A 24155-nucleotide genomic window follows, 5' to 3' on the forward strand; every position below is an offset into this window, starting at 1 on the left:
ATGGGTTAAAAAGAAAAAAAAAAAGTTTCTCTGGAGATCTTACATAAGTGTGTAAAATGTCAATGTTCCATATTTCCAGTTTATCAAAGTCAGAGCTTCAGATGCATGTGAGGCACGTTTTGTTTTCACGTGACAGATCGAGAGCTGCAGAGAGATTCTAGGAAAATGACGCTCAGATTTCTTTCAGTGACAGTTCGTGATGGGATCATTCATTTGGTTGGTGCCTCTGGTAATGCCTTTTCTCATCGGTCCATGTGGTTAGGATCAGATCTCCATCTTGAAGGATCCACCTGACCTTTTTAAAGCCAATTAACAATTACTGTTGACATTCTGCTTTAAATTAGCCTGAAATGATTTAATTATGGCGCTCCAGCTGCTGGTGAAGTCAGAAAAAGTGTTTAGAGAAAAATACAAACACAGCTCAGCACGTTGAATTATTAAACTGGACAAGTGAATGAGAAGTCAGCTGGAACATACTGTCGTCTCTGTGCTACATACCTGAATGTAGAGAGGCAGGACTCTAAGCAGACCCTCCTCTCTCTGTCCTAAAGCGTCAGGGTCAGCGTTGAGGTCAGGACCGGGGTATTTGAGAAAGCCCAGTTCCTGCAGTTGCTCCCTGAGCACTTGTGGGAGCTGAGCGTTCCTCCAAGAGCCCTCCACTTTGTCCACCTTCAGCTCTGCAGAGACGGATAACTCCCCCGAAGCACTCAGCTCCCCGGTCTCCTTATTGATCCTCTCGCCTTTGACAGCCTGATCCTGGAAGGAGGAAGTCAACGTTTTTAATAACCACCCTTATGTTCTGCGATCATCAACATGTTTAATCACATTCATAAGTCTGACTCACTTTCCTAAATAAATCTGTCCCAAATTAAACCTCCTGTCATCTCTTCCGCAGCACACAGTCTGCACTGAGAGCCCACTAGACCAGACAGGCCGGACCACTGGCAGTCATGTGCAGTTCTTATTAAGTGATTATCATACTCTGCAGAGGATCCGCATGGTGTCTCATTCAGCAATTAGAAAACGTCTAATGGAAATAATTGCCAGCAATAACAAGTAAAAGTCCTTTTCTAGCTACAAATGTGCCATGTCGATGTTTAACACTCCGAAGTAAATGTTTATTTTTCAGACAGGAGCGGTCCTTGTTGCTGCTGCACAATCACTACACATCCATCCATTCTCCACAGTTAACTTATCCAACTTCTGAGCCCAGCTGAGGGCTGGAGTCACTACTAGCTGACTCTGGATGAAGGATAGCTCACACAAGTTCCCACCTATAGACAATTTAGTGTTTTGTACACCAAACGCCTCTGTTTGGGATTGTACCAGTAAGAACATGTAAAGGTCACAAAACAAATAAAGGAATGATGACCTCCACTTTTGTGAAAAATGACAAAACAATGACTGCTTAGAGGGGAAATCTAAACATCCATTTTCCCAGTAAGAGCTTTAAGGTTTAACACAAACTGAATAGAAAGAAGCAATGTGTAACACAAGTGTTACATTCCTGTGTCACAGCGAGAGAGGTGGTGACAAATCCTCCAGTTAAGCAGACGCAATGCTGGATGGGTGATTTTTAACCAAAGCACCGTTTCCTACCAATCACAGTAATAATATATAAGTCATCTTCTACTTGGAAACAGTGGTGAACAACAAGGTGACAGATTGTTACAAAGTGATCACTGATAAGCCTGAACCAGTAGAGTCAGTTCTGACAGTAAGTAGAACTAAAGGCGACTCACATTCCAATGAAATTCATGAACACTTCAATGTTTGCCCACATGAGAAATATCCTGTGTGGAATGTGGTGAGTGCAGAAACGCACCCAAAGGTGCTTCTCACCAGAGAACTCGGCCAAATGTGTGACAGCAGCCTCACAGGCAAGTGCAGCAAAGTGCCAAATGTGTGAAACCATACAGGAGCAGAGAGCCGACTCATGTCTTCGAAAGAGAAATCGGATGTTAATAATCTTACCTGGACTCCTGTGAGAGCCATGTCTGTGGCTCTAGTGCAAGGCCGTGATCTGTGTTTTGCTCTTCCACCTGAGTGAGTGGTCTGCTTCGGCTCCCATGGCGAAAGGAAAAGACAAGCAGAGGCCTGCTAAAGCATGACTGAGCCACTCCGCGAGGATCCGTCTGTAAGACTACCCAGGCAGGCTAAACTTTGAACAGGCACTGCGTCTCAGATCAGCTGGTGCAGGTCATGTGGCTGCTTACTTCCTCAGAGAAACAGAAGTGAAAAAAAAAAAAAACTGTTGTTAGTCTGGTTGGGTGAGGCCCTCCCACTGCAGCTTAAAGAAGAGTCCCTATTCTTTTAATAGATGTGTCCTTTAATGCAGTAATGCTGTGAATCACACTGACAGGATCCCATGATTCACTGATACAAACCCACAAACCTGCCTTGAAATTAGAGGCTTGACCCACTGGGGGGACAATTTCAAAGACAAAAAGCATTTTTAATTTCTTGATATTAATTCATCTGCTATTCAAGACAGTCTTCAATATGTAGAACTTAATTGAGCACATATGAAAACCAGGATTTCATCTGATGGAAAAACACACACCACATAACTGAATTATTTAGAATGATGATATAACATAGTTACGACTCAAAACAAGAAAACGAGAGAAATCCCATGGTAGGGTGACGTTTTTAAATACTATATACTCAGGCAAAACGTGTTGAACCAAATCCCCTGGCAAAACGAAACAAAAATACCCAGTAGTATCAAAAAAGAGGGAAGCCAGTGTAATGATCCAGCAAAGCGATCAGACTTATTTTTCAAACATAGACAAACAGCGCCATCTGGAGGCTGCTGTTGATGCAGCACTTGTTTCAGGCCACCCTAAACTGTCAAGTGCTGCAGTGGACCGTCTACCTACACTTTATATTTGCATATTTATATTATGTGTACAGTTTGTCTACTCTTTAAACTTTATATTAATGCGGAAAGGGAGCAGCACCTGTAAGTACAATACAACTAATCTTTTCGATTCTATTTTATTCTAGAGTTTGAAAATACAGTTATTGTCATAGACATTAAACTGAATTTACATTTCAAACTGGCGTCTCCAGACATTTATTTCATTGTCTTTGCAGGCATGCTATCGTGTGAGGTAGTCGGAGATCTTTGGCTGAACTTTGTTGTCCAGATTGTCACAGCTTTCACGGTCTGGTGTTAACTAACCTGAGTAAACTGACAGCATGTGCAACGGATACACTCACTGACGTTAATCTCTGCGGAATCAAACCCCGAGCTGTGACCAGACACACGTGACGAACCCACAGGAGGGAACTGTTGAGATATAAACAACCTGTTCCTGTAATCTGTATTGTTCTTCATAAAATTTGAAAAAGGAAGAAGCAAAAAAAAAAAAAAACGATATAAACATCCGTGTTGTAAAAATAGCGCAACATTTTACTAAAGCATAGTCTAAGTTTTATTGTCAAGCCCGGATTACTTCTTGTATAAAAACTTACGGGCAGAATTGAACGTCGTCTGTACTTGAATCGCCTCACCAACGTGCCTTTGGTCGTATTTATACAAACCACGTGTTTTGTTGGCGCGCTGACGTGCCGAGTCACGTGACCAGATTCCCGCCAATCCGGCGTCCAGGGCGTGGTCTGCTCCAATCAGTTTAGCACAATGGAGGCTCCCCGTTACTTTGCGGCGAAAACTGATCCCCCAGCTCACTTTGCACCGTGATGTCGTCTCGCCTCGTCGGAGGAGGTGATCGTGTCGCTGCTCGTCGCGTCTGTCGGCGGAAACAGTAGGAGGCCCCCCGCGCGAGCATCTGTCACCATGCATCCGATGCCCGTGTGTTCCGTGAGCGGCGGAGACATATTCGACTGTATACAGAGAGGGAATATTGAACAGTGCATACACTTCGTTCAGAATGATCGTTCAGTGCTCAAGCAAAAAGGTAAGATAGACAGATGGGCTGCTTTAGTGTGATCAGTGTCTGTTTTTATTATTGTTGTCTTTAAAATGTGTTAAAGTGGAGGCCACGACTTCCTGCTGTGCTTATCAGCAAGGTTAAGCTTCTGTCTGTTTATTAATCTCCTCATCATAAAGCTTGGGATATTCTGACACATATTTCTGCCACATGGACTCATATGTAACCAGGCCAGGTGTTCTTCATGACTCTACAGTGGATGTGATTTTGTGTCAATGCCAAGGGGAAATCTAACCCTGCAGCAGCTCCTCACTCAGTTGGCCTGGCACTCATTCTGTGATGGAGCGATGGACAGATCCTGTGACAAGGCAGTACAAAGTCACATTGTGCGAAAGGAAGTCTGAACCCAACTCCACAGCGTTTCAGCGATCAACAGGCTGACAGGCCGTGCATGTGTGTCAGACTCATATTGTTCACCACAGAGCCCACAGATCAGCTCAGGTCAGCATTTCCAAACCCTGATCATGATGTCTTTGCCTTCATTCAGGCTGGGGTGGTTTCACCCCGCTTCACTACGCTGCCCTGCATGGTAACCGTGCCCTGGTTGACCTTTTCCTAAGCACTGGAGCCGATCCTAACCTGACGAATGATGCAGGACAGACCGCCTTTCATTTTGCCTGCAGGTGAGCTGCATGTTTAGATCATGCCATTTGTTCCTGAAAGACACTGCAATGTGAAACATGTGCCTTTTTGCTCTTTGCCTGATTGCATGCAATCATTTTGTTTTCCCATCAGGCAAGGAAATGTTTATATCATCCATCAAATGATGCAGTATGGAGCCGACATACGTCTCATTGACTTGCAAGGAAAAACATCACTGCACCATGCGGTTACTGGTGGTAACATGTGAGTGGAGGACACATATCAGTACATGTTTATCGTGTATTGTGCATGAGTTAACTCTGAGGCTTCTTTTCCAGAATTGCTGTGCACTATTTGTGGGAGACGGGAATGTTCCGGTTCTCAGACACGGACATGTACCAGGTGACGCCTCTTCACCTGGCTGCATCCACAGGCAACACTGAGGTGGTTCGATATCTGCTCAGAAATCAGGTATTATGTCGTCTTTGCTCCTAGTAATTCCCATCGTCTTGTGCTCAAATAAAAATCGTGTTCAAGGATAGATAATGCTGCTTTACATACTGACAATAAACATACAAAAATAGAATTAACCTTCAGTTAGCGAGTGTGTTTTTTGTTTAGATTTTTTGCATCTTCACTGAATTCAGAATATTTTTCTGTCTCAGTACCCATCTGTTCATGTTGTGTGCAACTTCATCTAACTCAGTATTATGTAATATGTTCACACATTAAAATAGCAAATTGCAAATGCTGAGTGCAAATCCAAAGTTTTATCAAAACAGAAGTTTAGATTTACTTTAACAGTGACTGTCTAAATAAAAGCTAAACTATGGTCTGAATCACACAGACATCTATCAGTTTGACGGTCTCTTTCAAAACTGAGATGCTTAAAAAAATGACAATTCAATGAATGTAATAATATGGAATGACTTACTGTGACAATTTGTCCAGTTTGATATGTTAAATGAGCTTTTAGATGATTTTCACAATTTTATCCAAGAGGAACAATCCTCCAAGTATCAGTAGTTGAACTCTCAAATAATTATTTTCAAAAAGGGTTGAAGATGGTGCTTCATGTTTTTCCGATGCCCAGTCCAGTGCAGCATTGCCAGAGAGATGTTTGAGTTCCATTTCAACCTCCTGTCCTCCAGCGCTGTGCGGTGGATGCAGTCGACCAGCAGGGGGCGACAGCACTTCACGTTGCAGCAGAAAGGGGCGGAGTGGAGGTGTGCTGGACACTGCTGCAGAGAACAGGGTGCAGGATGCTCCAGGAGAAGAACCACAGCGGCCTCACGCCACTGGATCTGTGCAGGCAGGGGAAGACTTTCAGGTGAATCCGCCGCCACGACAGACCCGGACGCTGTTTAACACACAGACCGCAGACATCCTCCAGTTACTGTATGGAGCGTGTTTGCTTTTCTAATTGACTTTCCTTCTCTTGGGATTATGATGCTGATTAATACTTTGCTGTATTTTTTTCTACAGACATCAGCAACTCACCAAACTACTGAGTCGGTACATTAATGAGCCGATCCACCACAAACCCCGAGAGTCCCATGGTAAATATCACTCTGGAGGTCTTAGCATTGACCCAGCAAACAGAAATAGAATTGATATCTTTACTATAAGCACTGTTATGATAATAAATCCTAAATCAGTTTAATATATGAACATGTGTCTCCTCAGTTTTATACTACTGGACGCTTCTGTTTCCCACTCTGAGCGGAGCTGCGATCCTGCTGATAGCCGCCATGTTGGGAGGCTACGGGGGCCTGATCTGTGGTCTGCTGTTCCCTTGGCTGGCCAGAAGCATTTTCACACAGTACCACCGCATGACCACTTACCAAAGGTGACAGGGAAACCTGTGTGTGTGAAGTATTCCAGTAGGAGAGTCTCTGCTCTCTGCTGAAATGTCCCCGTCTTTCTCTTCAGGTTGCCTAACCCCATCTACCTGGGAACGCTTCTTGCCGGCTTGTTTCATTCTCTGCTCTGCTTCTATGGAAGAATGGTGCCGAATATCCTTCAGTGTTCACCTGATCGTGCTGCTTATTAAGTTTGGCAGGATGTAAGTGACGAGGATTTTTCCTTAGCCGTGTGAACGTGTGTTGCCCAGCAGCACTCTGGCCCAGGTCTCCATGTTCCACTTCTCGGTACTGCTGGGTTTGTTCTGTAAGGTTCTGATCCAGGACCCCGGGGCGCTGGGCAAGGCCGACGCGGACCCCCGGTACTCCTGTGTTGCGGACCTCGTGGAGAACAACCAGAGCCCTCAGAGGTTCTGCCCATACTGCGAGGTAGGATTTTTACTCGGATGTTTATTCTGTTGTCGATCAGAGGCTTCAATGCGCTTCTTCTTCACGTGTTTGTTTCTGTGTTCCTCAGTTGTTCCAGCCTGACTTCACCAAACACTGCAAGCTGTGTGAACTCTGCATCAAAGACTATGACCATCACTGCCTTTTCCTCAACCGCTGCATCGGCCGGGGCAACCACCGGCTCTTCCTGGTCTTCATCCTCGCCATGGCGACGGCCCACCTTCTCTTCGTGGCCACGGCGACCAGCTACCTGTACAGCGAGATGCCGGAGGGCGGCCACAGCCTGAGCCTGTGGCTGGCGCTGCTGGGACAGGAGTTCTGGGTCGTGGTCATGATGGTCATGAACGTGCTGACGCTCCTGTGGGAGGTCTGGCTCCTGACGGAGCAGTTCGAGGCGCTCGCCACCGGGACGACCACCTACTTCAGACAGTGTGAAAGCTCGGCGCGGCAGAGGTCGCGGGCGCAGCGCTGGGCTGTGGTGCTGACCTTTCTGCTGGAGGGCCGGAGACGGCTGGGCAGCGGACAGAGCAGAGAGGACAAACCGGCCATAGACATTTAAATATCCCCTCAGTGTCTGGAGTGCCCTCTGAGTTACATATATATTTATGTATTTATGGTGAAAACACAAGTAGGTATTGCATGTGTAAACGCTGACATTTTTAGAAGCTAAAATTCTTTTGAGAAAGATTCTCTGACTGCAAGACTTTAATTTATAAAAAGGCAGTGAATTTAAAATACCATTATTGAAAATTCAAGCGGATAAAGTGGCAAAATAGTGTGTGAAACCTGTGGAAGTTTTTTTTTTTTTTTATGTATTGATCCATCTTAAAATATGACCTAAACTGTATCAAGTCAAGACAATTAATGTGCCAAACCTAATGGCAGAGATTACTGAGCATGTCCTCTGAAGCACAGTGCTTGAGGGAAAAGTCATTTCAGGATTAAGGAATCCGCAAAACTTTTCTGGAGAAAGATTGCAGCAAGGTGTAGAGATGCTCTGAAAAATGAAAATAACTGAAGCTTTTTATATGTACAAATCAAGAGAACAAAACTAATGTGAACCATTTCTTGTAAAAAACTGAATATCTTTGTAAAACCAACAGTTTAAAATGAAGTTACAGTTTTACATTGAACCTGTGGTTGAATAACAACATGAAAACATCGTCCATACAGTGAAATTCTGCAAGTGAAATTAATTTTAATCAGTAGATATATGGATTCACTTACATTTTCCATCAATACTGCGCATGTTTAATGAATCCATTCAGATAAGAAATATAACTCTTAGTGTAGCATCAAGTTCATCACTTTGTTTGTACTTATGACTTTGATCTGCAACGGTTCACATTTCATTTCTGAATCATACATAAAACAAAGAATTCCACAAGTTTAACCTACTTTTTTTTGCCATTGTATCTGCTGTTGATGCATGCAGATGAAAAAACCTTTAGAAACGTGTTTTGCACATCTGTGGGAGCAGATCTAACGTTTCACACTATTTCACTGAAAGGGGAAAAATTAGTTAAAATATCAGAGTAGTTTTTTTTTTTTTTTTTTTTTTAGATCAAGTATCTGACTCAGATGAAAAGATAAACTACACACCCTGGGGATGTGTATTTTGCACTTCTAGGTGCGATGCATGCAGTCCAATTATAAATAAGCATTCTGGGTTTCCAGAGTCTGTCTTGTCCAGTTGACTTGGTGATCATGTGCTCCGTAGAAACAGTGACTCTTGATGCCATAAGACGTCTTCACTTGAATGTAACATTTTGTAAATTCTTGATATATTTTAATATAAAGTAAGAGGTAGAGCAGATTTTTCCATAAAGTGGCTTAAAGCATAACTATCGCTAAGAGGTTAGATGTCCGTCTACATTTTTGTGACCTCACTGAACCCTTTTAAAGACACATGGTTTACATACTTTACTGTAAAATACTGAATATTTCTCAGTGTGGTTGAGCAGGAATGGCGCCTTTGACGATACAACTGTCCACATTCACGCCTGTTTTTGTGGTTCATTTTAATACTTTTTTTTTATTGTTAATTATATGTTTACGATGGTGTGAAGACAAATGTAGATCAAAGTGTGATCGGAGCATTCGGGAGGCCTGTGATCAGCTGGTGATAATGCTGAAAGGCAGGTGCAGTGAAAAGACTTTGTTCTTCTCTTAACGTCGTTACCTTTCCAAACTGGCCTCAGTCGTTCTTGTGCCGTGACGCTTCCTCTGCTCTCGCTAATGGGACGTGCTCTTTTCATGCCTCCAATTACACACAGTCATTTCCTACGCGTCCCTCAGGGCCATCTTTCTCGATTATAGATGATGCGCCCCACACCCTTCGGAATCTGGTGCGTCTGGACTAGGGCTGCATGATATTGGAAAAAACTGACATTGCGATTTTTTGGGGGCTTGCAATATATTGCGATATATATTGCAATATTAAAAATAGAAGAATTTTCACCAGATGACCTGAATAGCTCTATTTGAGGAGATGGCCACTTGAGAGAAATACGTGGTGTTTCATACCGCTTGTCGAGCATGCGGATCATTTTTTTTAAATCCCTCTTTAATGATCGACGGTGTTCAATGGCACCATGTCTTTTGCTAGGTAAAAAGTTATTGCATCCATGATTTGTCAATGCTGTTTGGAGTTCCTATCATACGGTGTTATGCCGGCAAAGGCTTCTGTAATTGTCCTGGAAATACAGGAGCTTGTGATGGCGTTTCAAATGGTCCAACAGGTTTGACGTATTACCTCATGTTGAGGCAACCACGACGAGGCACTGTCGGCAGAGAACGTTTTTTTGTTCTGTATCATCTTTTTTTACAGTCGAAATACATCCAAATTTTGGATGTTGACCTTCTTTTGAGGACTAAATCCTTCGTCGCTTCCTCCTGCATGTCGCCTGTGTTCAGAGTGTACCTGAGAGCGGCCCCTCCCCTCTCCTCTCTGCTGTGGAGGAGGGAGGGGGGCGGTGAGTGCCGAGCAGGAGGGAGGAAGAGAGTGCAGCTGTGCAGAGCATGGAGCACCTTGCTGCTTTTACGAAGCAAAACAAAAGTTAATAATACTAATAATAATAAAAAAATATTGCACATCCTGCGATGTGACTATTGCACATGTGCACATTGCGATGGCGATGTTCAAACGATGTATTGTGCAGGCCTAGTCTGGACTGTGCGAGTGGCTCCGTCGTGTCGTATGATTTACCGCCTACTGTACTGCCCGCTGCGCACATGGAGTGATTAAGTTGAGCGCTTGTTCGCCTGTGAAACGGAGTGCTCTTCCTGTATTTCTCTACCACTGAATCAGTGTTACTGTTTACCAGCTGCCTCTTGTCGACGTCCTGTTGTATTTCATGTGTGCTGATGTATTTTGTCTGTGATTTCTCCATTTATGTGCCATATTTTCCTTCTGTGAAATATGTTTAAAATTGTATGTGTTTAAAAACAACCTTTCTTTGTATTCTCTCTCTGAGGCCTTCTCGCCCAGTGCTTGATCTGATCTCACCTCTTTATTTACATATTCAAAGCACCAACTGCCGTGCAGTGAATCTATCATATAGAAACACACACCTGAAGAAGAGACGTTCGACATATTTCACAAAAAGTCAGCAGTTTTCACTTCTCTATCAAGACGGCTCACTTCCCTGAGTGAGAGACGGGCTGGAAATGGTGAAGAAGTGAACTGTGGGAGAGCGTCCGCTCGCCGTTTCATGTCTTTGTGAGGCTTCGGCCGTCAGAGCAGCTGCTTCACGCTGTGTGATGTCTTCTCGTGTTGCTGCTTCCAGGCTGGGAGCTGTTCGGTCTGCCCGTCCGAGATGACAAGGCAAGTAATCCCATGACCACGTTCAGTTGCTTCCTTTTATCGGGGTTTGTTAACGTCAGCTGTTCTCAGATACGTCGTTGTTGCCACTGATGGATACTATAGTGCTCCATTCTCTGCTGGTATGCGAACGGCTGTTATTTATGCTTCAGGAGGACGATCTGGCAAGTGGAAGGCTTGAGATTTCAGCATTGTCATTGTTGAACCTGGAATGTGTGTGTCTGTGTGAGACATGCCTGTAGAAATGGCCCCGAAGGAGAAGGATACACTTTACTGATGGATTCGCTGCTATGGAGCCGTCCTGGACTCGTCTATTCAGTGAGAAATCAAAGAGCTTGCCAGGTAAAGCTTAAACATCTGTTCATTAATGCAGAAAGTTCTATAAGGCAAAGTGATTGTTGTGTTTCTGGTTGTTTGACCGAGCTTTCATATAACTATAAGCTCCACTGTTAGGATTTTTTTTGTTTTGTTTTTAACAATTTATAACTCACAGTGTTATACTACTGTTATACACTCTGTGTGGTTTGTGTGATGGTGTGTATTCCCCTGATGAAATTATAACAATGACACTGTTCCATGTGTAATCTTGCTTCCTCGTTTCACTGCAATAAAGACTTCACTGAGGCAGTGCTCAGGTTGGTCCATGTGTGAGCTGAGGAGCATTGCTGCTCTCCTTTGAGCTGTCTTTATTCTTTAGCCCTGCAATTTTTTTCTTTTTCTGCATCTTAGATATTGACCTGTGTCATCTTCAGAACCAGCGCTTGACTTTTTTACCTTGACAGGGGAGATTTCAGAGTGATTAAGGCTTTTACCCCTCAACTAAACGTTTGGTCTTGTTAAGTTTTTTTTTTCTTACCTATTGTGAGTACTGTACACTCTGTACATTGTCATTCATTTGCAAGAAAATTCAGACACTCCAAGGGTTCATCACATATTTTTTTCTTTTTTTTTTTTACTGTCAGTGAAAAGAGGAAGAACAATCCCTGCAGCACACTTACATTCAAAACAGTCCCTTTTTCCATCTGTCAGAGCATTATCTTATAATGTATCGATGCAGGAAAAAAAGCAGTAATGGTTGCATGTTCATAATTTTCAGACCTACAGGAGGAATGTTTCTTTAATAACCGAGGAGTCTTTCTGTGTAACATTTAGGATCTTTTACCCTCCCTGCAGATCACATCATGTGTTACCGCTATTTTCAGCCCGTCTCTCATTTACATCACATCTGCACACAGACATTCAAACAGTGAGGACAGGAGAGTCTGAGGGCTTCGGCAAAGACTAGTTTGTTTTGGTCAATAGTTCCTATGTATGTTTTGGAACCTTATTTTATTGTTTCAGTGTATTGATTAACTGCATGACATCTATCTGCAGAACGTTTAGTGGAATCCATTCGAACAGCTGTTTGTGCTAAAGTTTACAGCTTCCCTGGATGGAACAATACACCCTGAATCACACTGCATCCTGGTGCTTAATTCTTTCAACCTTCTACCGGAGATTATGTGTTGATATTCCCTTCACGTGTATCACACTAGTCAAAACCGCTCTTTAAAAAAAAAAAGAAACTAAGATATTGCTTTGCCTGCTTCAGTCCTTTGTGGTGATGTGGCAGCGTTTCCTTCAGATGTCTCCTCATTCACACCCTGTTTGTGCATTATCCCTGCACAGTGGAGTGATGCTTCACCACCTGTGCATCAGCTAAACCTTCCTGCAGACTTCTTTTAGGCACTCGAGGCTTTCCCCTTCTTAATGGCACTTTACGCAGTGGAAATTGCAAATTGTAAGTGCTTTGATATCCTTAGATGGCTTTCCCTGTTTTGTAAGCAGGGTCATGTTAGAGAGCCACTATACCGCTCTGCAGGCTCCCTCTCGTTTGGTATTACTGCTAAAACACACTCAGAGTTTATTGGCATTTTGGTAATTTTCCATTTTTAATTTCTGTTCACTGCATGATTAACGTTTAATTCCGTTCATGCTAAATATAAAAGACAAAAAGGAAGTTGAAAGTAGTGGGTGCTGCAGAATAGACACAGACTGGCAACGCAGTCTCATATCAGCTTGATCCGCTTGTAACGTTTTGCAGTGGCAATCAAGTCAGATCAGCTGCATTGATCTGAGGCTGAACTTCAGGTGTAGGTGTGACCACAATCAAATCTCCGTGAGCAGCCGGCGGTTTGCAAATGCTGTGGAGAGATGAGGGAGTCGGTATAAAGACATGGGTGACAAGACAGAGGACACACAGTCAGACATATTTATAGATGTGAGAAATTGATACTGAGACTGTGCAGTGGAAGGCAGAGAGAGAGAGAGAGAGAGAGAGAGAGAGAGAGAGTGGGCAGGGCTCTAGGTATGTGAGAACAACAGTGTGCTGGGCAGTGGGACGGAGAGGGGGAGTCAGACGAAAGGGAAGCCGGCCAGAAGAGGAGAGTGTGAGGATAAGTGCATGGAAGAGTGTGCATGTGTGTGTGTGTGTGTGTGAGTGAATCAGATGGAGTCCATGTGTAAGCAACAGAGGGGGATGCGCGGAGAAGATGAGGAGTAACAGGGCGAGGCGGCAGCGAGAGGTGTGTGCATGTGTGTGCGTGCGTGCATGTGTGTGTGTGAGAGGGATAGTGTGTGAACAGAGGGATGCAGTCATGTCTCTGTGAGAGGGAGCAGCACAGCAACGGTTACCATGCTGAGCCCCAAGATAAAACAGGCACGCCGGGGTAAGCTCACTCCCTCCTCCCCTTCCTCCATCCCTCCTCTCTGCTTCCTATTTTCTCTTTCTCTCAATTGCTGTCTTGCTTTTTTTTTTTTCTTTTTGTATTTTTCCCTGTCTTGCTCTGCAGAGCTCCATCATCTGTCCTGCTGTCTTCAGTATGCTAAGCTCTCATTGATCATGGCACCGAAAAGATTAAACATCTCAATGCTAAATCTGCATCCCCGTGTCTCTCTGCATCCCAGTGACCAGTCTTGAGGTTGAACTGTGTCCAGAGCTCACTAAGAGTTAACAGGCTCTACTACAGGATGATGTAATCCATCATGTCTCCCTCAAGTAATTACACCATCTTCATCCCTCTAAGATTTTATTCTGATGGATAACCTGTGTGCTGGAATAAACATGGCTGCTGGAAAGATCATCCTCCCTCCAACAATGGTCTGCATCCGCCTGACATGTTCACACCTGAGCACATGACTCCTGCTCTGTTTGTTCAAGGTTCACCCCCAGCTATTTGGTTGTGGTTTTTAGCAGGTGACAGACTCTGAATGGGATAAATCTGTGACCCTCCTCTCTTGTAAATCTCGACAGCTGACTGTCAAACATAGTTCTTCTAATGCGGGGCAAAATCCATTTGTGACTACTGGAGTCAGGGCGCCATGCTTCCCACATGACTGAGTGAAGATGAATATGGAAGCTGTAAATCAGCGGATAGTTCCTGACACTGATCTTAACAGCAGGTGGTTCCTAGATAACACAATATCCTGGAGTTGTGACAGGTGCCGCCTCACTGCTGTGGGTGAAAATGGCTTCAGCAGAGCAAAGCTTCGCCTTATACTTGCTCCATGAATATGTTTTGTTAACTTATCATGGGCAAGGATCATAAAGCATGATGGGAAGTAGAAATGTGTCTTCTTTCTCCTTCATGAGTGCAGTTACTGGAGAGCGCAGCGGCCACTTCGGTTTGCTCGCCACATCTTGTGTGCTTGCCATCTCTCATTTGCTGTAATGGTATTCTCCTCTGATTAGATTCCTAGCTCGGCTCTCCTCTGACCCTTTTATGCAGTATCATTCAGGGCAAATTCAAACAGCATCGCTGAGCTTGACGTGCCTTCGAGAGCTGAAACGTCAGACCTGAATCCTGAGCAGTTTGAGGAGTTATCATATAGAGTTCTAATGGAGGACATTACTGAAGAAAGACTCGACGCTGTTGAGACTGAGACGCCTCTCTGATCTGCTACACCATGACTGACTGAAGAAGGTTCATGCTTTCAATGAATGATATATTTTTTTGGGGCGTGATAATATTTTTGTAATGTATTACTGATGCTATTTTACCATAAGGACTTTTCGTATTTTATCACTTCTATTATATATTCAAGATTTCCTCAAAGTAAACTTAAACAAGAAACATAAATTGTAGTACAGCACTGAGGCTTTATACTGTAAATGTATAAGAAGAAACTGTTTATATGTTATTGAAACAAATATTATATGTATCATTTTGGTACCACTGAACATGTAAACCATATTACCTGAATGTATTGAACAAGTCTTTAACAATTATAGTTTTATTTTATTTGATGCTCTGCATCTCCACATTTATATATCATTAGGTCTAACATTCATTTGAGATTATTCAATGTATTGATGATCTAAATCAAAAACAAATGAACTCAGTATGAGTATATATACATTTTGAAATGATTCATTGTGATTGATTAAGCCACTCAACAGTAAATAAATTAGTTCAATTCTTTTTTGACCCCAGCCAAACAGTAAATTGCTTAGGGCTGCAGTAATGTACCATTAAAAATTCATGTAAATATATTATGATCTAATACAATGAACACTTTAACTTTTGACTCCTCAGCAGTAGAAATGCAGTGAAGGACATTGGCTCAGATGTGGCTTTAAGCTGATTCACTTTGACTGAGTAGTTCAGGGTTTTTCTTACCGCTGAAATGATTTTTTTTTTTTTTTTTTTTTGTAATAATTATTATGAGCAGCTTATAGGATACCCAAGGTCACAATGATCAGGTTAAAATACAGTTTGTAAAAAGCAGTTGAAAAGACATTGTGAACACATTCAATCAGGTTCACATGAATTTGCAGCAATTATTCATTTCTGTCTGGTTTAATTTTCTTGTTTTCACAAAATATCAACGGTTCAATAATTAATATGCGTAGCCCAAGATTACCGGTACACAAAATCATCAAATTTAGTTTCATCAAACAATATCTTGAAGCGAAAAAAAAAATGAACAAAATGCATAAACATCCCACAAAAAACAGTAAAACATCTTTGATTTTGATATTAAGCTTTTTCAGCTCCATTTTTGAATGCTGAGTTTCTACTTGATGTATCTTTTCAGATTAAAATCGAATCCCTATATTCCCTTTTTAGTACTTAATACATATAAACTCATGATGAAATGTATATATTGGGGGTAGATCCAGAATATTCCCAGATGTTGAGCTCCACCACAGACTGACTAAAAATAAGGGGCTATTAATATTTGCATTTATATTAAGACTATTATTTCGAAATAAACTTGTTTATGGGTCAGTAATTATATTTATTTGCTTTTGTTGGTAAATAATTGTATTTTGTTCTTGTAAAAAAGACGAACATGGCTTCTTCCTTTTATACTGTCAGCATTAATAACTTGTTTGTCCCCTCGTCCACATCGTTCTCTTTAACAGTGTTGGATACCCAGTAAAGGCGAAGCTCTTTGTGAGATTTACAAGAACACAATAATTTCACCCTTTTTTTCCCCTTGAATTTAACAATTTGATCCTTTTGCGCTGATCGGTCTTCACCAACAATAAATTATCCCATTGTTAGATATTGTGAGAGGTATAAAATATGTAGCCGTGTCTGCTGTATTTATAGACCCTTGTGAGGCTGCTTTTCGCTGTCAGCGCTCTGGTCTGTTAATGCTTCCTGCACGTGGTCCCTTTGCCTTCCTCACTGCCAGCAACCATGACTCCACAAAGGGAAGGCACCCAGAAAAGACAGGAATAAAATGAGGAGTCTGGACGACGAGCTAATAAGTTAAAAAAAAAAAAAAGAGCAAAGGAGAGACTGAACCATAGAGAGAAAAATGGAAGGAGAGATTTCAGTTCTGGTCTCTATAGATACCTTCCCTGCTGTCCTCAGCAGAAAGTGAGACACAATTAACAGGAAGAAAAACGCCATTGATTTCTCTCTTTTCTCCTCCACCTCTGCCTTCTGTTTATCTCTCTCTCTCTCTCTCTCTCCGGCTCCCCGGGGATCGCTCGACTGAGGCTGTTTTTGCTCTATACGTTTGGCATACAGATGCTAATATATAATCCATAACTGTAATCAGCGTGTACCAGTCAGAGCATAACATGATTAAACGCAGAACTCCTTATTGCACGACAATGACATGAGAAATACTATATACCCTTGATGATATCTAAAGACATCATAAAATATGCTGCATTAGTTGGATTTCATTTTCAGAGTATCTTTGCTGCAAAATGGAGGCGTTGCCTGAGAGGAAATCTGCATGCATGGTCAAACCTGCAGACGTATCTGTACCCAAGTGGGACTTCTGTGAATAATGATTGTGTATCTTATCTTATAGTATCAGCTAAATGAGATGGGAAAAGTCCCAACCTCACACATCTTTAACTTACTGTGTTTTCTGTTGCCTCTTATCCTCATTATTTACCCACAAAGCTCAGTTTCCTTCACCTAATCGTCATGTCTGTGTCCATGCAGCCCGGTCCAAGAGCATGGTGCTTGGAGAGCTGTCGCGGCTGTCCAGGCCCTGCTCCCCGCTGGATCAGGAGAAAGCGCTGAAGGCCGGCTGGCTGAAGAGGCAGCGGAGCATCATGAAAAACTGGCAGCTGCGTTGGTTCGTCCTGAAGAGCGAAGCTCTCTATTTCTACAAGGACCAGGATGAAAGCAAGGCACAGGTGTCTGAAAAATAATGTTCATACAGGTTACAGGAGGTCATCGGTTGTAGGGTAACAATGTGGCCAATCAATTTTCTTCTTTCATGAATCTGAGAGACTTTCACCAAGGGCCAGTCAAGTAATTACACGTATTCCACCCTTGATAACCGAGTTTTCTCTTTCTTAAATCAGCTAATAACATAAATACTGGAGTCATTCTGCAAGATTCTGAGGCCACATGCTCTACATTATGTTTTTAGTGTCAGTTACAATTACACAGATATGCATTTCTCTGTCATTCAAGAATTATCTTCCATTAGGGCTTTTCCACATTCTCCATTAGCGACAGTGTGTGTTGTTATTGCCCTGACACACACACTGATAATGTGGTAACTAGCTGCCCTGTGGTTCTGCAGTAAGCACTTAGTAGTTGACCTTTGACCCTCTCTATGCTGGAAAGATCAGAAATGCAAGTGCATCAGGAAGCACCGTGGGGATAAGTAGATGAAGAGATGTTTCCCTGAGTCATCCCCCCCTCCATCATCATTACCTTCCTCGGCTGGAGAGCTGCCCGGAGTCCGGCGTACTCAGAACTCTAAAATGTTTAACATGCACTACACGTCCGGCAGAAACCGCTGCCTGTCTGCCGTCCTGTCCGTTTCACACCCTCCTTGTCTTTCTCCCGCAGGGTTGTATTCCTCTCCAGGGTAGTCAGGTCAATGAGGTCCCTGCCAATCAGGACGAGCCCGGCCGCCACCTTTTTGAAATAGTTCCAGGTGAGCTGGCACGGTGACAACCGTGTTGTGTGTGACCGAGCAAATAAGCTGATGCTGAGCAATCTTTTTACTTCTGAGTGGCAAACAGGGAAAAGCTGTGAGTTTAGTCGTTGTTACTTAGAATTCTTTCACAACAGCTGTATTTGAGTTACATAGGGCACGAGAGAAAGATCAACCTTCTGTAAATGTTTCCCATTTATGTCCTCAAGATTGTTAACATCTTGGTGTTACAGTTTTTCTTATTCTTCAGCTGCATGGAAATCAGCTTTGATCCTCATGTAAGAATTCAAGATGCCCATTCTCCTGAGTTGTTCCCAGCATGTAGTTTTCTGAAAACTGATTTAGAAATAAAAATCACACTTATGTGCTTCAAGAATGATTTTTTTTTTTTTTTATTATTACATCAGATATTTAGAATTGTAATGCACTTTGTGAGATGTATGTATGTATGAGATGATGTCAAGTTTCACTCAGGTCGTGGAATAACAGAAGGGAAAGACACAGAGGAAAAAAAAAAAGAATCCTGGACAGAGAGAGCCTGAGAGGAATGGTGCAGTTGCTGGTGTCTCCTGGGAGTCGTACTCTTTCTGGGTCGTTTCTCTCACTGCGAACACACTATGCACCACAGCGCAGGGCTCAGTAGTAAATGTAATCTACTCCTACAAACTACATGCAGTTTGTACCAAAATCACATTCAGAGACTTTTGTCTTTGATTCATAAATGAAAGAAAGACTCTCAATTCTGTATTTGTGTCCCTTTACAACAGTTTTAATGTTGCTTTCACATCTTGAAAAACAAAAAATTTCAAAGTTACATGAAGGAAGATCGTTTGTGATAGTTCAGTCGAAGCTGAGCTGAAATGAATGAAATGTCAAAGCCAAATGTCAAAGCGGTGGTATCAAGCTGTGAGCACACAGTCAAAGGGAAGGCTGAGCCGTGCGGCTGTGTCTTTGTACTTTAAAGGGATGCTCTCACTGATGAGATTATTGAAAATACGGATGCAGCTATTTCTGGTCTGCAGAGCAAACTTGTTTACAGATGATACAATAATTCTGAAATGACATTTTGCGATTGAGTCTCTGATTTCACGTCTTCAAAAACCAGTTGTTGCGGGGTCATTTTGCCATACTGATTTAGGAATTAATGGTTTGTTTCCAGGAGGAGCTGGGGAAAAGGATCGGACTGGAGTGAGCCACGAATCATTTCTGCTGATGGCCAGTTCTCAGAGCGACATGGAAGACTGGGTCAGAGCCATACGCAGAGCCATATGGGCTCCACTGGGTGGAGGTGTGATACTCTGATATATTCTACACACACACAGAGGATTATATCCTCCCGGGTCCACATGAGAATTATGTGATGCTTCTAGCTGCCATTCCTTTTCTGAATTGTGTGATTTCAGGTATCTTTGGTCAGCATCTAGAGGAGACGATGCTGTATGAGGCTCAGTGTGGCCCTCAGCGACTGGTCCCTGTGCTGGTTGAACAGTGCGTGTGCTTTATACGCGAACATGGACTGAAAGAGGAAGGCCTTTTCAGAGCTCCTGGACAGACCAATCACGTTCGAGAACTGCAGGATGCTTTTGACCGCGGCGAGAAGCCAGTGTTTGACAGGTAAGGCCGCAGGAGGCGACGGTTTATCTGCCAGGCCATAATCTGACTCGAGGTGTGTCTTATAACACTCCTCCTTTCTCTTACAGTTCCACAGACGTCCACACAGTGGCATCACTGCTAAAGCTGTACATAAGGGAGTTGCCAGAGCCCATAATCCCTTTCTCCAAATACACTCAGTTTCTTTCTTGTGCTCAGCTTCTCACCAAGGATAAAGAAATGGTACTCGAATCTCATCCTGAAAAGTGAATATGTTTCAAACGCCTGTGCTAAACGTGATCTTTTGTTTGGTTGTTTGTTTCAGGCTGTTGTTGAACTTGGCAAAAACGTGACGTCCCTTCCTCAGGTCAACTACAACCTCCTCAAGTACATCTGCAAGTAGGCACACAGTTTCCTGTTGTCCCTGATGTGTCTGTGATGGAGTTTATTGTCGCCGCTGTTCTATTCACCGCCTCACAGTTGATGACTTGTCAGCCTGTCAAACCAGAAAGAAACACACAGATTACACCCACGTCCTCACGTCACTGCCTCTACAGGTTTTCTTTGCCCTCTTCATGTATTAAAAACGAGGCCTAACCCACACACCAGCTTCAATGATGACTAAGTCCTCGTTTCCAGTTGTTTTAATTTCACAGGTTTAAATAACCATCACTGATACGTTAACAGATTTAGGTTTTTGACCCCTTCTGCTCAGGTTCCTGGATGAAGTTCAGTCTCACTCCAATGAGAATAAGATGAGCGTTCAGAACCTGGCGACTGTGTTTGGACCAAATATCCTTCGGCCCCGAGTGGAGGATCCAGTTACCATGATGGAAGGTTGGAAATCATGTCAGCGTATTTCAGCTTGCAACCAACAAGCATGCTTTTATGTCACCGAGATATCTCACGCACCGTGTGTTTGTTTCTCTGAACAGGAAGTTCTCAAGTGCAGCACCTGATGACTGTGCTGATCAGTGAACACTCCCTGCTTTACCAACGAGAAGATCCAGACACAGACACTAAGATTGCACAGCATCCAGAGGTCCAGCGGTGCAAAGTGGAATGGCTGCCGCAAGACCACAGTGACCCCCAGCTCACAGATGCGAGCGCTAAAACTCCTCAAGATCAACCCCAGTCTTCAAGCCCCTCTACCGACGGCCAGCTGAACGCGCCGGGCCGTATGTCGGAGAACGGCGAGGATGATCAGGCCGACGGAAAGGGCAAAAGTAAGACAGAGGAGAAGGTGGACAGGAAAGCAGACGGCAGAACAGAGTGCAAAGGTGGAAGTGATGTAGCCGTTAGCCCCAGCAAACAGTCCAAGGCCCTACCTTCCTGGAAGAGCTCCTTCAAGGGCAACACGGCCCCTGGGGGGCCGAGGGGAAAAATTGGGGGCTCGGCGGGGGATGTGTCAGCAGCTGCCGGGAGTAACTGGCTGATGAATGGCCTGTCGTCCCTCCGAGCTCACAGGCGCACAACCTCATCTGGTGAAAGACTGAAAGACTCGACTTTATCTCTGAAAGACTCCACGCTCTCGCTGAAAGAAACCACTCTTTCGCTTAAGGACTCGCAGAGAGACTCTGACGACGATTCCTCCCGAGCGCCCCTATCTCACGCTGCCCTCCACAAATCCCCCAGACTGTCCGCCTATGACAACGTTGCGCCGTCGAGCCTGAGCTTGCCTGCCGATGCTTCCTCCATCTGGACCTCCTTTGAGATCTCGCTGTCGGAGCCAGAGCGAAGCGACAAGGCAGAGAAACCAGAACAGGGTCGGGAGTTACCCGCAGACGTGGGGGACAGCTCAAATACTTTGGATCAGAGCGGAAGTGGGAATGAGGACGAGCTTGAAGAAACAAATGATTTCCAAAGCATGTTGATCAAACTCAAGCAGGAACTTAAGAAACAGAGGACAAGTTATGAAACGAGCATTCGCAAGTAAGTAGGAGCAACTTCTTTTCAAAATCTGAATCAAATCAAGATCAAATGTCATTAAGAGCTGTTTTTTTTTTTCTCCTTTGAGGTTGGAGGAGTCCTGTTCCAAATATAAGTCCCAGGTAGCCCGCCTTGAGGAGGAGCTGGACCAGGAAAAAAAGAAATTCAACATGCTGGAGATCCGACTCAGGAACTCGGAGCGGGCTCATCAAGACGCGGAAAATCGAAACGTTCTCCTCCAGCGAGAGATGGAGGAATTCTTTAAGACCCTTGGAGATCTGACTACAGGTGCACCACGGACCAACTAGCGTTAACCAACCTGCCTTCACCTGGTCTAGCAGTGGAGGAGCAGCTCACATCCTGGGAAGACCAACCAGCCCCAAAGCTTTGAAGACCAAATACCTCTCGTGCAGTACTAGTCGCCATCCTGCCCTCTTTAATACGGCCGTCTTGTGCCTACAGCGACCAGCACCGGTGCCAAATGAGAACTCCTCTGGACCAAGTACTTCTCATTTTCTCATTCCACTAAAAGGAAAAAAAAATCCCTATAGGCTATGTGGTGAAACATTATATGGACTAAATTCCTCAGTTTGACACCAGAAAAAGCCTTATTGATTGTACAAGGTGTTTCCTCTTACATGTGACGTTCAAGCAAAATTATCCCAACACTTAAAACTACAAACGTAACACAAGCTTGTCAGTTAAAGAAAGAACAAAATGAGACATTAAAATTCAACTCTTTTATTTGCTGGAGTTGACAGTAGACAGTTTCAGTTTCTGATGTATATAATTGGTCTGTTAGTGAGGCAACTTCAGATTCAAACGCTAAACTCACACAACTGGCTTTCCCAAAACACCCCGACAGGTTGAATCTCAGCAGACGACATTTGGCCAACCCATCAGGACACTGAAGCATCACCTCAAATCACGCCGAATGCTTTTCTTCTCTTTTTATTTCCAAAAGTACCTGCACTAATGCAAAATTTACTCAGAGAAAACTCATGCGTAGTCTATTCTATTGGCCGTATTTTGGAGTCGATGGAGGAGAGGGAAAACCACATAAAAGGTAAACCACAACAGTCAGTCGAGACATGGCCGGGACATGCATCACACTCCCCCAAAGTGCATTCTGGGAGTTGATGCCAGGGGTAACTGCCTGGAGACTCCGACCATGAGTATAGGTTAAGAGAAAGTTTGGGAATAAGAGCCATCTTATACATCCAACGGTTACCATGGCAGATGGCGAAGACCTGTTTTCTGACTCCCAGAAAACATTCAAACATCTACAGTAAAATGTACAGTTTGATCATCGACTATACTAATCCATGAAATATACTGCGCAGAAGAAAAAAAAAAAAAGAAACATAATGCATATAAATAGTAGTTCTGAATGAAATGTACATTACATACAATAGATACAATGCCTACAATGCCTCCTAGCTCGAAATAAATAAATAAATAACAGTACAAGAGAAAAAAACAAAGGTCTTCTTTCGCATTTCTTTCAAGTGATGTGTACCAAGATATACATACTGTATCTTCACAACTGTGTGTCTGAGTGTGTGCATGTGTGAGGTAGAACTCAGAAAGACGCACCACGGAGCGGTGGCATACACCAGCCACAGAGAGGACTGAAGGAAAAAAAAATAAAAATCACTGAACTGAGTAAGGACACTTAAAATAAATATCTTAAACGTCAGACAGTAGTTAATGTCTGACAAAAACCTGCCAAAAATGATAAAGTGACCAATACAGAGCTCGTCTCTGGCGACTGGCCCCGAAATACAGCACTCATTCCAGTCAGACGGGCGGCCTATATTCACTTGTCACAGCACTAAAATGAGCATTAGCTCTTTACTATTCCGCATTTCTATTGAATTACATTCACCCTGTATTTGCTCGTCCAACAGTCCAACACTGACAAATTACATCTAAGTAAATATGTGAGAATACAGTCAATTTTTAGTTCACGATAGTTAAAAAAAAAAAAAAAAAAAAAAAAAAAAAAAAAGAAAGAAATTGTGTGAAAGCATCAAACCCTCAGTTTTCTTATCACCGTGCACACAATCAGCAGAGAATAGAAAAAAGAAAATGTTGACTTGGATACACCAAGAGCTGCTTTCTACAAAAAAGTTCAAACAAAATCCTCAGTTTCGCAAAGTGACTCTACAGGAAAGTGTGCTATGGTTCACTGTTGGGAAAAGTAGGAGCAGATTCATTCAAATGTGCCAAAAACTATAAAAAAAAGAAATGTCGTACGTGTAATTCGAAAAATATACTCAACATAATATTACAGTGTTAACATCGTGATTTTTTTGTCTTTTTAGCAACAGCTAAAAAACAGCAAAGTGTAAAGTCCACCCAAGTCCCTTTCTTTCATAACATACACCACAGTTTCACATCAAAACATACTTTGATTCTTTGCAGCAAAAATACAGTAATAATGATACATTTCAAACCACCATCATTTACAGCAGGGCGGGGAGAATGGGGAAATAAAAAACAACTGTACATTAAAAGCGCGGTTCTAAAAACTAACATGATCAGTTCCATTGGCCGAAA

At 43.1% G+C, this 24155-nt stretch overlaps 3 protein-coding genes across 4 annotated transcripts in view; 2 read left to right on the forward strand and 1 right to left on the reverse strand.

The window, feature by feature from the left end:
• wdfy4 (WDFY family member 4) overlaps window positions 1–2205 on the reverse strand; it is a 36509-nt gene extending 34304 nt beyond the window's left edge. Inside the window, exons 1-2 of the mRNA XM_030106571.1 lie at window positions 1975–2205; window positions 499–756 (exon numbers count right to left, since the gene is read on the reverse strand). Of these exons, the coding sequence (XP_029962431.1) occupies window positions 499–756; window positions 1975–1995 (279 nt within the window). The 5' untranslated portion in view covers window positions 1996–2205. The remainder of the gene's footprint in view (window positions 1–498; window positions 757–1974) is intronic.
• A 1510-nt stretch (window positions 2206–3715) lies between these two features.
• LOC115399333 (putative ZDHHC-type palmitoyltransferase 6) lies at window positions 3716–9245 on the forward strand. The gene is made up of 10 exons (XM_030106653.1): window positions 3716–3923; window positions 4444–4579; window positions 4692–4802; window positions 4877–5009; window positions 5690–5868; window positions 6024–6097; window positions 6225–6387; window positions 6471–6553; window positions 6639–6829; window positions 6918–9245. The coding sequence occupies exons 1-10, from the start codon at window positions 3803–3805 to the stop codon at window positions 7404–7406; spliced, it is 1680 nt and encodes a 559-aa protein (XP_029962513.1). The 5' UTR covers window positions 3716–3802; the 3' UTR covers window positions 7407–9245.
• Window positions 9246–9909: 664 nt separating this feature from the next.
• On the forward strand, window positions 9910–23921 carry arhgap22a (Rho GTPase activating protein 22a). Of its 2 annotated transcripts, none has more exons than XM_030106593.1 (10): window positions 9910–11012; window positions 17123–17319; window positions 17987–18074; window positions 19234–19362; window positions 19478–19688; window positions 19775–19907; window positions 19990–20063; window positions 20380–20501; window positions 20600–21596; window positions 21682–23921. In XM_030106593.1, exons 1-10 carry the CDS (start codon window positions 10961–10963, stop codon window positions 21899–21901), a joined length of 2223 nt encoding a protein of 740 aa, XP_029962453.1. In that variant the 5' UTR covers window positions 9910–10960; the 3' UTR covers window positions 21902–23921. The 2 variants fall into 2 exon arrangements, with proteins under 2 accessions (XP_029962453.1, XP_029962454.1); XM_030106594.1 differs by lacking the exon at window positions 9910–11012 and adding an exon at window positions 13062–13378.
• Window positions 23922–24155: the final 234 nt, after the last annotated feature.

Source organism: Salarias fasciatus, chromosome 13 (assembly GCF_902148845.1).
Source record: "Salarias fasciatus chromosome 13, fSalaFa1.1, whole genome shotgun sequence".
Lineage (NCBI taxonomy): Eukaryota > Metazoa > Chordata > Actinopteri > Blenniiformes > Blenniidae > Salarias > Salarias fasciatus.